A 12696-nucleotide genomic window follows, 5' to 3' on the forward strand; every position below is an offset into this window, starting at 1 on the left:
CTCTCAGATACAAGATGAAAAAGACAAAAATGACAGCTAGCTGATTAATGGAAAAGAGAATTACACATACCAGTATTCAAACCTCCAGAAGAAATTGGCTGGAGGAGACCCATGGTGCCATTTGGTACTGTGGTATTTCCCATAGTTGGAACCAGGGGCGTGGGGGCAGTAGACATCATTAGTGGGTTAATTCCTGATGATGAAGGAACCATTGGGCTGAGGCCCGTCATTGGTGTCATAGGTGACACAGCCATAGGAGTCAACATGGCAAGGTTTGTTCCATGCATCATAGAGCCAATTCCTATGACACAATTAGATACACCATTTTTAATCACAGTGACTAAATGCATGCATGGAAACAATCAGTCAGACACAGTTTAGATTAGTCTAAGTGCTCCAAAATCTTTGAATGGAGGATCTTCATAAAAAAATAAAAAAAATTAAAAAAAAATCATATTTTCGCTTCTACCTAGGAGCCATAGCAGCTCGTTCTTTCCCGTTTTTGTGGGCCATGTCCATTAAAGGAAAACTCCACATATTTGCAAATAGTAAAATGTTAATTTTCTAACAAACTCACATTCACTGCTATAGTGTACGATGTAATAATAATATCGTACCATAGGCAGGGTTGGTGGGGTTGTTCATGGTGGGAGCACGCACTGGAGGCTGCTTCATGATGATTGGAAGCGATGAGGGAAGTGGTGTACCCGTAAGTTTTAGCTTTATAAGTTTCATAGCAACAGAAAACTCCAGCCGGTCCATCTTTCCATCTTTATTCATATCGGCCAGGCTCCTGGGAGACGGAACACAAAACATAAGCAAGGAAACGGTGATGGGTTCTCAGGAAGATCCTCTCAAGCACAGCATCTTATCCACTGTGAGTCTGTGTTTCTCTCACCATATATCAGCCAACACTGATGCAGGCAGCCCTGACTGAAGGAAAAGCTTCTTTGCCTGGTCTCCTATAAAAAAAAAAAAACAGAGAGGGAAGAAAACAAAAAAGTGTCAGTTTACAAGTATGAGGTTGTACATCACTATCTGGACTTTAATACATATGTTATATTGGTTATATTTACATGTGCCTCGTCGCTTGAGCATCTGTATTTGTACGTGTCTGTTTATTACTGTAAATCACAGGTGGGTAACATTTTCTCCAGCAGGCCACCCTCGTTTAGACACTCACTAAAATTCCATCCAAATATTTCATCAACATTTATATGCATCTTGCCAGTTGTTTAATGTTTAGCACTGCATAGGTAACTGAAGACACAAATTAAAAAATACAGAGGCACTTAAGATAACGATGCCTCTAAACCTGTTTTTGTCCTTTTAGGATGTTGCAGGGCAGACTGAGATGGTCCACAGGCCGGTTCTGGTCCTCGGGCCACATGTTTTCATTAATAAAGCACTTTTCAACCTTATTGGTGCTACAAAGCGCTTTACAATGTTTTCTACTTCTATACACAGGCACTGGCATGCCATCTGAAGGAACCTAGTATTCAATGTCTTGCACCAGGACACTCCAGCATGGAGAGGGGCTGGGGATTAGGGATACCAACTGAGTCACAGCCATTTGTAATTTCCAGTTTCATCATGATAAAATAGCACTCTGAAAACCGGCATCCAGTCACTGTGTGAATTATGGACAACCAGCATGTTTAAATGTCTGTACCTGTGACGTAGCCCATCGTTGGGGAGAGGGAGTCAAACATCTGATCATGTTTGTCCCTCTCCTCTGGGGAGATTGCCCACACACTTGGACCACCTGAGGGGAGAAAGGAAATGTAAAGTTTCAGTCATAGCCAGTGAGATTAAATAATACCAGGCAAATAGACCCCAAGAAGTAGCAGGTTTAATTTTTCTAATTAATGTCAGCTAATTTATCAGATATTCAGTTCACTTCACAAGATTACACAGGCGTAAAAAAAGGAAACAGGAAGACAGGTGCACACACACAGACCAACTGACACAGATAAAGAGTCCCCTGACGTCAGCCTCAGCAGCAGGCAGACACTGGGAATCCACCAGTATTGACAAAGTGATAATGAAGCTCAATTTTCACTTTGTTAAGTGCAAAACAAGACACTTTTACTGCTCTTCACCAAGACTGTTTACTCCACGATATATCAACAACACCAACATATTAGGGCTGTTCGATATAACGATATATATCGGATGACGATATAAAAATGTCTATCGTTTCATTTTACGCTATCGTTTGTTTTGTGGTGTCGCAAAATAAACTGTTTTCGGCAATATTTTTTCATCGTTTTGATGGTCACTGTAGTGGCTATATTAATTTCTTAAAGTTCTCTCTTTCTCTTATATTTAATATAACCACACTATGGAAGGACAAGCACCTGTTTTTATGCGTTGTTGTTAGCAACAACGACAGTAACACCATTGCGTGTTCGCTTGTTTATGTTCCACATAAACCTTTCACAATAAAGTTCAAGATCCTGTTGAGACTTTTCAAAATAAACTGAATCACGTGAAAGAGCAGATTATTTACGGATGAGAAGTAAAAAAGAGCCGCCAGGTGCTAAAAAATAAACCTTAGACTCAAACGTTAGAATAGGCTTTTCCCCGCAGCACGCCGTGTAATAAATACTCACAAAGAAAACAGCGGCCGTTACAACTTATGTCTAAAAATGTATTGTTTCATGCATCTGTTAAAACACTCGACTCCAGCTACATGACGCGCAGCAGGAAACACTTCACGCAAGTCGAGCTGCCCGAGATTCACAGAATTTACAGAAAATGTTACATTTTTGTGATTTATATCGTTATCGGGACAATAGAATTCTTATATCGGGATATGAGATTTTGGTCATATTGCACAGCCCTACAACATATATAAACTGCACCAACACCAAAAACATACTAATCTGGGTACTTTAGTCCTGTCACCGAAGCTATCAGTAAACCTGGTGGGTTTAAAAAAAAGAAGAAGAAAGAAAAGAAAAGATATGGAACAGACTTCAAAATTAGCACAACTGTGTCAAACTATAAAGAAGCTGGTCAAGAATATGTACACAAACATAGGCCAAACACAACCCAGCAATTATCACTAAAACTAGCCTTATGTTGGCCTCAGCAGCTCTGCAGAGCCACATTCACACACCCCTCTTTCTTTCTTTCATTCTCCACACAGATTTAACACTGTCCTTTATACACACAAAACACAGTGGTCTTACCATTCATTTTTGCAGGTGGAGAACTCCCAGTGACGTCCTCAGCTACTGTTCACAGCCATCTGCAAAACACACATAATCACGGCCCAGTCATCAGTCAGTACTGCAGCTAAGAGAGGACAGTACTGTCATAGAGAGCAGGGAGATAAAAAGGCAGAGAGAGGTACAGAGACAGACCAGGCAGAGAGAGAGAGAGCGATTCTGGTCGGTCAGCAGAGTCAAACAGGGCTTCTCCTGTTCACTTTGGCCACATCCCAAATCTTTTCAACCACATGGACTTTTTTCAGTACTATCAACACTGACGTCGTAGCGGCCAGAGTGCAATCCATGCTACTACAAAATCTAAACCGACACGCACTTATTTACATTTACTGTGTCCAGGAATACAAACCCCTGCTCAGTTCTGTTTGATCAGCTAATGTAGACTGAACAAAGGAACTACAGCCCTTTGGTGTTAAACAGACACCACTTCTTCAAAAAACTACCCACGTTTGATGTACCGATGTTATACTTTGTTCATGTTTATTCCCCAGTGTGATGCAAACACCATCAAGTTATTATTATAGACACAAAGTTTTTGTTCAACTGCAGTCCATGATAGGACTACTTAATTATAGCAAATGGTACAATTACAACCATTTACATTTTTTTCCTAAGAGCAATAGAAGAAAGGTTTTTGTAGACTCTTGAAAAATCTGTAAGTTTCACAATACAAGAATCAAACCTGTTAGGATATTTCCAGCTCTCTGTTTTCTAAAGCTTATGTGGGTCCAGGTCATAAAGGCAACAGTCTAATCAAAGGATAGCATTAGTTGAAATACGACAGTGAAAGACACCCTAGCACAGGGGTAGGTAATTAATTTTTAGCTCAGGTGGCAGAGCAGGTCAGCCACTAATCAGAAGGTCGGTGGTTCGATCCCAGGCTGCCTCCTGGCTGCATGCCAAATATCCTTGGGCAAGATACTAACCCCATATTTGCCTACTGGTGGTGGTCAGAGGGCCCGGTGGCGCCTGTGTCCGGCAGCCTCGCCTCTGTCAGTGCGCCCCAGGGCAGCTGTGGCTACAGTGTAGCTTGCCATCCCCAGTGTGTGAATGCGTGTGAATGACTGAATGTAGTGTAAAGCGCTTTGGGGTCCTTAAGGACTAGAAAAGCGCTATACAAATGCAGGCCATTTACCATTTTACAATGGTGCGAGCTTCTTGTGTGACCCCTGGGGGAAATTACCCAGTCCTGCCTTCGAGCTTTACCTAGACAACCACAAAACGAACTCCACTGGTTACCAATATTCAGCAACAAACCAACGCTCAACAAGCACACTGTTTCCTGTGTGAACGCCCTTTAAGACTAAGCCCAGATGTTGTTTTGCTGCTTATACACTTTCAGTCTTTGTCCACAATTTGTAGCTATAGATAAGATTACGATATGTCCATCTAGAGTAAAGTCAACATTCAACTGTTGAAAATGAGTAAAGACAAGCTACTACACTAAAGCGACAAACCAATACTCTTAATGACTTTAAACCTGCCTTCCTGTTAGCAGTGACTATGACTCTTTCTCTCTCGATCTCATCAGGCTTTGAAACCGCTCTTGTTGAGTCATGCACTTGCAAACAAAGTGTGGGAATTAGCCTATTGTTGCATAAACCTGTTTTATGTAGTAGGAGGCTCAGCTTCTTCTTGAAGGTTGGGGTTTATAAGTTTCAAGTAATAGCATGTGATTGTGTGATCAGGCAGGTCTGTCCCAGTACTTTGGTCCAGACTAAAATATTATTATATAGGGACAGTGCACAGGGGTTGATTGTAATGTAAATAACAGGGTAAATGTAGCAGACTCTGTCTCATGTATCACATATGAACTCCTTGTTGACAGAAGCCGGTAAGTAGCTTTATGCTGGGTTGGAGAAATAGTTATAGGTCTTATCTGTGGCTGCTGTAGCACTCTTCCTGTTAAATGATCATTACAACATGCACAACAGAACAGAATTGTTTAGATCTGAGACAGTTGTGAATGTCGTGTGAACTTATTTATAGAACCATTAATAACAGTAGTAATGCAAAACTGAATACAGATGTAATATTTAACTGTCCGACTGGTATGTCAACTATTTTTCTTCACATTTTCTCTTTTCCTTTCATATTCGCATCTTTAGAATGACAGCTTTCCCTGTTATCATCACACTGCCATCGGCCGCTCAGATTCACATGATGAAGGTGGAGGAGGAAAAGCAGGAGAGAAATTCTAATCATTCCGCTCAGCACTTCCTGCCTAACCTACGAACAGAAGCATTTCCTTAACCAACATCAGTTGACAGGAAGTGATCACAGATCTTGGCGAGAGAGAGGCAGCTTTTAATGTCCTAAAAAATAAGCGTGAGAGCTGTGGTTGAAACTGACACAGTATTCCAGATTAAAGAGTCATTTATAGCTGATTACTGACATATCTGGTGACAAGAAGCCTGTGCATGAGAATATGAATGAGGGAGAGAAAAAAAACAGAAAGAAAGTGCCTGGCTGACGCTCTTACAAGGGCAGAGAATAACAAGAGAGGGCTAATCTACTGCCTGCCATCTGTCACTCTCCCTCTCTCCTTCCTTTCCTGAGTCAGACCATACTCCTATTCGATATCTCTGATCATCCATTCTTTCCTCTGCTTCTCCCATCTATTTTCCTAGCTGTTTAGATGGAGAGCATCAAATACAAATCATACTCATTTTAAATGAATTTAGAGCATATCATTGTACTCTCTATATTACCATCAGCAGTGACAATGGACAGTTTGGTTGTTCCTTTCAAGAAATGTACTTACTTATGGAGGTATTTGAAAGCCACGGACACTGAAGTCATGGAATCTAATGTCTGGTAATACAACACTACAGGAATCTGAATGAATAAGTGAAAGAAAGCAGCAGACTGTTGGCTTTAAGGTTTACTGTTTCCACAGTAAGCAAGCAGTCTAACTTTCCTCGCAGGGCGGCTGTCTGACCAACTGACCGACTGAACGTCGGACTTGGCTAGCACAAAGGAGTGACCTCAGTGGCAGAGTCAGCTTTGCAAACTTCATGCAAATACCTTCTGGAGTCGCCCTCCACATAAACACACACTGCCTCAGTAGAAGCCTTGTGCTGCTAAATGAATACCTCTGCTCCACCATTTGCATAGACTCCCCGAAGGTAAAATCAGAGTGAAGATCAACAACCAGAGCTCCACCTAACTTAAAAACTAACCTCATCTATACTTAACCAGTGATACAGAACCTTTTAAAAACATCTAAAAACAAGTAGGAAAAGGAAAAGCAAAACAGATTCTAAGCTAGATGCTGTTGACACAACTGAATCGCTCTATCAAGGAGACAGCTGCCTTGTAGATGGAATGTGCCATTACTGCAAGCAGGCGAAATAACTCACCTAGAAGCCATGTGCTGATAAGTTATCAAATACGAAAAGCAGAAAAATGCACCTCTAACTACATTCAGGAGACAGGCAGGCAGATACAATTTGTGAAAGGTGGTGAGCTTAGATAGTACCGGACAAACAAGAGAAACTCGCAAAGCTGAAAAAAAGTCTTGTGAAGCTAAAAGAAAAGAAGATCCAATGGAAACCGTGACAAGTTAAGTGAGCTATATATTATTCTACTTATGTTTGTTGAATTTAACTCAGAGAGTGTAAAGAGGATGGACATAGCTTCCTTGTTACAAAAATAAGAAGCCCCTAAAAAAAAAATGTGGATTTTACCTAGTGGCCACCAGATGGCGATAGCTGTCGTTGCAAAATACTTCTAATCCTATAAAAGTCTATTAGGAAAACGACTACCTTTATTAACGTTCATCTCAAGGCTTCAAAACAAAACTTCAAAAGGTGACATCCTGGTAGGTCTTTTATGCTGTCTATGGTTTGAAATATGAACTTTTAAATAAAGCCACAGTTCCCAACAGCATTTGGGCAGAGACTGGGCGCTCAGGATCTGTGGTTTTCAACAAGACAACAACCTTAAGGATCCTGCCAAGAAAACACATGGTGGCTCCCCACTGACCGTCTTGAACTGACCCTGCCACAATCTGGGCACAAACCCAACAGAGCTCTCAGATAGACCGTGAATTTACTGTGGACCAACACACACCAAACGATAGAAAACGTAGAAACATCCAAAGGAAAGGTGTGTCAAACATGTGTGATAATCCCCACAAAGGACTGAGGCTGTTACTGCTGCTAAAGGCATTTTAATCAACATATAAATGAAAAAGAAAATTTGATATTTTCATTGATTTACCAAAGTTTACAATAAGTATGGCGTAATGTACATAGTTCTGTAAAAAACTGAAATAAAAACTTGAATGTCTAAAAACCTCTGAATGCACTACAGTAGTAGTGAACAGAAGCGCTCTGTAACGACAATAGAGCAGCAACCGCAATGCATGTCTTCAAATCTGAATAACAGCAAGAATCCAAGCCACTGATGTTCCTATGCCCAACACTTTGACTTCCTCCTAATTCTAGCTCTATTTGTGTGTGATGCTGTTTTTGAGTTACAGTGTGTGCATGAACAATATTTTTTAAAAACCTTGTGTATTTCTGGATTTAAAAATAAAACAACCCAAAAAAACCCAGCTGTTATACAGCTTGTCTGTATAACTAGAATTCTGAGAAGTGGAAAATATGATAACCCCTGGGTAGCAAAACACATAAGTCTGCTTTATGTGTCCACTCATCTTGGTGTGAACACACATGCAATAGCCATTGCTTTTGTCATAGTTCGGTACATAAATAGACATGTGACTCACAGTGTCCCAACCTGCAGTTCATGAAACAGCTCTTTCACAATGGTGGAGAGGTGGTGAAACATGGTACTATACTTGCTAACAGCCAGCAAAACAGTAACACTGATGTCCATTACACCACATAAACACTGTATACTGAAAAAAATAATTAAAATGAACAGTGGGACATTAGATCTTATTTTTCTTCGACCATAACAGTCTAAATTCCATTGCGGAAAGACCTTTTTTTACAAACTACAATCAAGAGTTTTTGTGTTTATATGCATATCAATTTGCTCTTTGGAGTTCTGCTGTGGACCTGCTTGTCTATCAGTTAGTATACACAACAGTGAAACCTGTTGGATAAATGGCATGACTGTTTCTGACCTTAGCTTCTTCAGTAGACACTTTGAACCATATGTGCCTTTCTTTTTGTCTGTTTATACCTTTTGCTTTGTGCTCCTGTGTACCTCACTGCCATTCCACCCTTGCTTAGAGTGAATCAAGAAATAACAAACATGACGTAATACTGTCAGGGATAGGGATGAGACTGAGAACAGAAACATATTCTCCTTGCTGAAGTTCCTCATTCGTGACCATCTTTTGAGCAACACCCCCAACTTTCTCACCAACTCTCATAACTTTGCATGTAAAACTGCACCCTGCCAGTCCTGTCATCATCACTGCTCTTTTCAGATACAAACACTGCGTGAATGCCGTTCTAAGGAATGATTGATTTTCTGCCGCCTCTCTCGCTGACCTCACACCAATGACATCAACTCCATCCACAGTTCTGTTTCTGCCCGATGACACCCTTTCTTCCCCTCTGTGTCTGCCTTTGTGTACAGTAAAATTACCCAAGCTTTCTCTTCAGCTGTTTTTAATGTGTATTTTCAATTCCTTCCCACAATACAGAGACAACTAACGGGTAGTTTTATTAAAGTGATATTTCAGCATCTACCCGCTCTGCAGTAAACACCCATCTACCACGCTCAGGGCTGCAAAGCAAACCTGCAGCGTTTCAGATTGGGTTTGATTAACTATGTTTGTAATGCCAGATTTTGTTTTCTTAAGAGGCATGGCACACCTCTCCCTCTTTTAGCCTGGGTTTGACTCACCGTGATTTGTCCATCTATCTGAATATGACAGGGCTGGGGAACGTACACTTCTAAATTTGTTGTTTGGCTTGTGCATGTTGCTCAGTGGGAACATGGCAATGCTTCACCACTGCCAAATTAAAAAAGACTGCGAGTCTGGTTTGACTGACAAGTTAATGTCGGACCAATATTTATATAATAAATGGAAGTTGGATGAGGAAAACGGTAGGCAGCTGCTTAGTGTCCAGTATTAAAATGACAAGCATCAAGTTAGGATTGGACAAAAAGAGCTGCAGCTTGGTAAGACTCCTCCCTGTACTAACTCAGCATGTTAACCACTTTAATATTTTGATGATTTCAGGGTTTTAATAGCCTACAACAGAACTCTGGTAGGTGATGATGTACGCAAACATGATGTGCCCACATATATTAAAGGCCATAAGTCTTTGTTACCTTATTAGAGAGACATTTGTGCATTTTCCTGTCAATTTAGGGGAACAAAATGACTACCCAGTGCTGGTAGGATAAACGCTACACTGGTGGAATGTTGCTTTTCTCAAAAGAAAAGAACAGCAGATACACTCAGCATGCACTTCATTCCAGACCTTTCAAGTATTTTCTCTAAATCTCTGTCACTTATTTGTTTTCCAAGCAACTCTCTAATAAGGTTGGCCTTCGGGTAAAAGACTCTTAAAAAAAAAAAAGCAAAAAGAACTCTCTCTCAACTTATCAGTGTTATGCAATAACAAAATATTTGCACTGAAATAGACAGCACCGGAGCAACTGATGATAATTTTTTGTGGTGATGTGGTTTTTAAACAACATCCTGCCAAGTTAGGAAAATAAATGCTGCAATATGTTATCCTGCATTCCCCCCCAAGTTTTTTAACTAGACTTATTTGCAATCATCACTCACAGTAGTTCATATTATTTGTAGATTTCATCATGTTTCCAGATTAATTTTTATTTCAGTTCAGTTATTTTCCACATTGTGTTCCCTTATTTCAGTTAAGTTTTTATTACCTTCACTTTAGTTATAGTTGATCATATGCATGAATACCTCCTTGTTTAAGTTTTGTTGACCAACTTTGACCAGACTTATAAAAACTAAAATAATTTTCCCTCATTATATTTTAATTATCAATAATTATTATTATTAGTGAGCGGCATAGTGGTGCAGTGATTAGCACTTCCCAGCAAGGAGGAATGGGATTACCCTCCAGGCTTGGGACCCTTCTGCATGGGTTTTCTCTCACAGCCCAAGGATTTGTATGTTAGGTTAATTGTTGATTGTAAGCTGGCTGTAGGTGTTAATGTTAGCCCTGTGGTAGACTGGCGACCTGTCTAGGGTGCACCCCACCTCTGATCTTATTACAGCTGGGACATGCTCCAGAACCCCCACGATCCTGAATTGGATAAGCAGTTCAGAAAATGCACAGATGTGTGGATAATAGTTAGTTTTCTACAATCCCAATACTATTTCAGTTAGCTCCCCCCCAAGCTCACTGTTCATGGTCTTAATTAATTGTAAAAACAGAGATTATTTCGCAGGGAAGAACGATTGTGTGCAGCAGCACCAATCTACAGTAGCCTATAATAAATATGGTAAGTAACCCTGTCAGCTATTGAGTTGAAGACAAGAAATATATTTTGAATTCTTTCATTAAATATATTTGTGTGGCCTGCAGCTGTCACTAATTAGGTTACTTTGCACCGAGCAGGCCAATAATTCATACAGAAATTTCCACTTGGGGACGGTTTACAACCTGTGTATGTGTATGTGTCTCTAGATAAACCGAAAGAGTCGCATTCCCTGATCACTTGTCACCAGTCACTGAGACCTGCCTGCAACCTGCTCAACTAGTTTGATCTAAAAGGAATTTAGGAGACTTTCCTGCAAATCTGCTCTCACAAACCTCCCAGATACACTTTCGCCATAAAATAAGCACCAACAAACACTCCTCATCTGATTGTCCACAAACAAAACATTTAATGAAAACACACAACTTAGCAAGCTAACCCAACTCTGACGGTCCCAGGTTGTTTGGCACCCACGGTGAAGCATCACCTCTTTAAAGAACACGTTTTCCTTTCATATTTTCAAATTAAACAATGCACACAAGGAAACACGAACACGGAAAAGTCATTAAAAATATCGAAAAGTCAACAGGGAGTCTATAAAGGGATTATTATGAGAACATCAAACTTACGGTCATGCTTAGATAAGCAGTTTCGCTTGCCTACCTCTCTCACCGCTACGGTTCAAAAACATCAACTTCTGAGCTTTAGAGAGGCCGAAAATGACGAGCCACCACTTCTGGACGGTTTCCCACACACGCTCTCAAAGCTTAGTATCCGCGGAGAGCTGCCGTTTTCAGGAGATATGTAAGTTTGCCAACGTTTCTGCTCAGAGAACCTGTTGCTGACAGCTCGGTGTGTCACACCAACAACATGGCTGACGACGAGTGATTGGAGCCTGCGGGGCGCTGCTAACGTCCGGCGAGTGGGAGGGGAGAGAAAGGGAGGAATAAAAGTGGAACAGATGGAGAAGGAGAACAATCGATGGGATGGGAGGCGATAAGAGACAAGTGAGGGTAATATTATACAATATGGAGCTAGACTAGGAGAATAATGGAGACGAGATTAAAATCCTTGTATGACTTGGAGATTATTCATTACAAATTATGAGAGAAGGATATTCTGAGAGTATACAGTCATATATTTTGAAATTATATCGGTACACGTTTTGTGATTATACAGTCATGTGTTCTGAGATTATATAGTCATATATTCTGGGATTATATAGTCATATATTCTGGGATTATATAGTCATATATTCTGACATTACACAGTTGCACATTTGCAAGAAACAATTCAGAAATCCTCTGCGATTAAAGTCACAAAGAGTAGCTCACTTTGGAAATTTGGATCAGCCTATATAGCCAACCAATAGTGTACTGTATTAGATCGGTAAATCAAATCATTGCCTGTTTTTAACCGGGTTTAGCTGTGTAAATTTCCAAAGCCCAGAATTGGGATAACACCCAAATAATCCAGACTTTGAAGGGACACTGTTGCCTTAAATTAGACATCTTGTTTAATGTGGGTGGCACTTGGGTGTTCAGCAATCAGCCATTTCCAAAACTGGTTGGAAATTTCTTAGTAATTTACCTGGACTGTAATTTGGCCAGATTTGGCTGCTTCAGTGGGACGAGATCACAAGCTCTGAGGGAATGCATGATGGCTGCAAATAGATTTTTTTTTAAATGATTGACTGACAATTCAGTGGATGATCATTTTAATGTTAACAGATCTCCTGCCTCCATGAACACTCATTACGTACCATACATGCCCACTACTGATATTGCAGTTGCATTTAAAAACACGATTTAATGCCAGTAACTAAGTAAATAAGACAATGAATTATAGTCTGGTCTTTTGTATATCGTTTGCAAAATATGGGGAATGATAGGCAGTGGACCACTGTGAAGACATAAGGAGTCTATCTTCTAAAACCTACAAACATATATATTTTTTCCACCTACAGTTAAACCAATAGTTTTTACTTCGTGTGATGTTCTTTAACATTAATGCATGTAATGTTATTTAACACTGCTACAATGGATACACGCAAGGACATGACTGGTTACTG

At 40.3% G+C, this 12696-nt stretch overlaps 1 protein-coding gene across 5 annotated transcripts in view; it reads right to left on the reverse strand.

The window, feature by feature from the left end:
* Positions 1 to 11537, reverse strand: part of itsn2b (intersectin 2b) — a 36404-nt gene extending 24867 nt beyond the window's left edge. For 2 of the 5 annotated variants that reach the window (XM_085168199.1, XM_085168177.1), the window contains exons 1-6: positions 11289 to 11536; positions 3198 to 3256; positions 1673 to 1765; positions 899 to 962; positions 618 to 793; positions 71 to 301 (exon numbers count right to left, since the gene is read on the reverse strand). In XM_085168199.1, the coding sequence (XP_085024325.1) occupies positions 71 to 301; positions 618 to 793; positions 899 to 962; positions 1673 to 1765; positions 3198 to 3204 (571 nt within the window). In that variant the 5' untranslated portion in view covers positions 3205 to 3256; positions 11289 to 11536. Of the gene's footprint in view, positions 1 to 70; positions 302 to 617; positions 794 to 898; positions 963 to 1672; positions 1766 to 3197; positions 3257 to 11254 lie in introns of those variants that run through there. The other 3 variants (XM_085168191.1, XM_085168183.1, XM_085168209.1) reach the window with 3 other exon arrangements.
* Positions 11538 to 12696: the final 1159 nt, after the last annotated feature.

The sequence above is a fragment of the Neolamprologus multifasciatus genome, chromosome 1, assembly GCF_963576455.1.
Source record: "Neolamprologus multifasciatus chromosome 1, fNeoMul1.2, whole genome shotgun sequence".
Lineage (NCBI taxonomy): Eukaryota > Metazoa > Chordata > Actinopteri > Cichliformes > Cichlidae > Neolamprologus > Neolamprologus multifasciatus.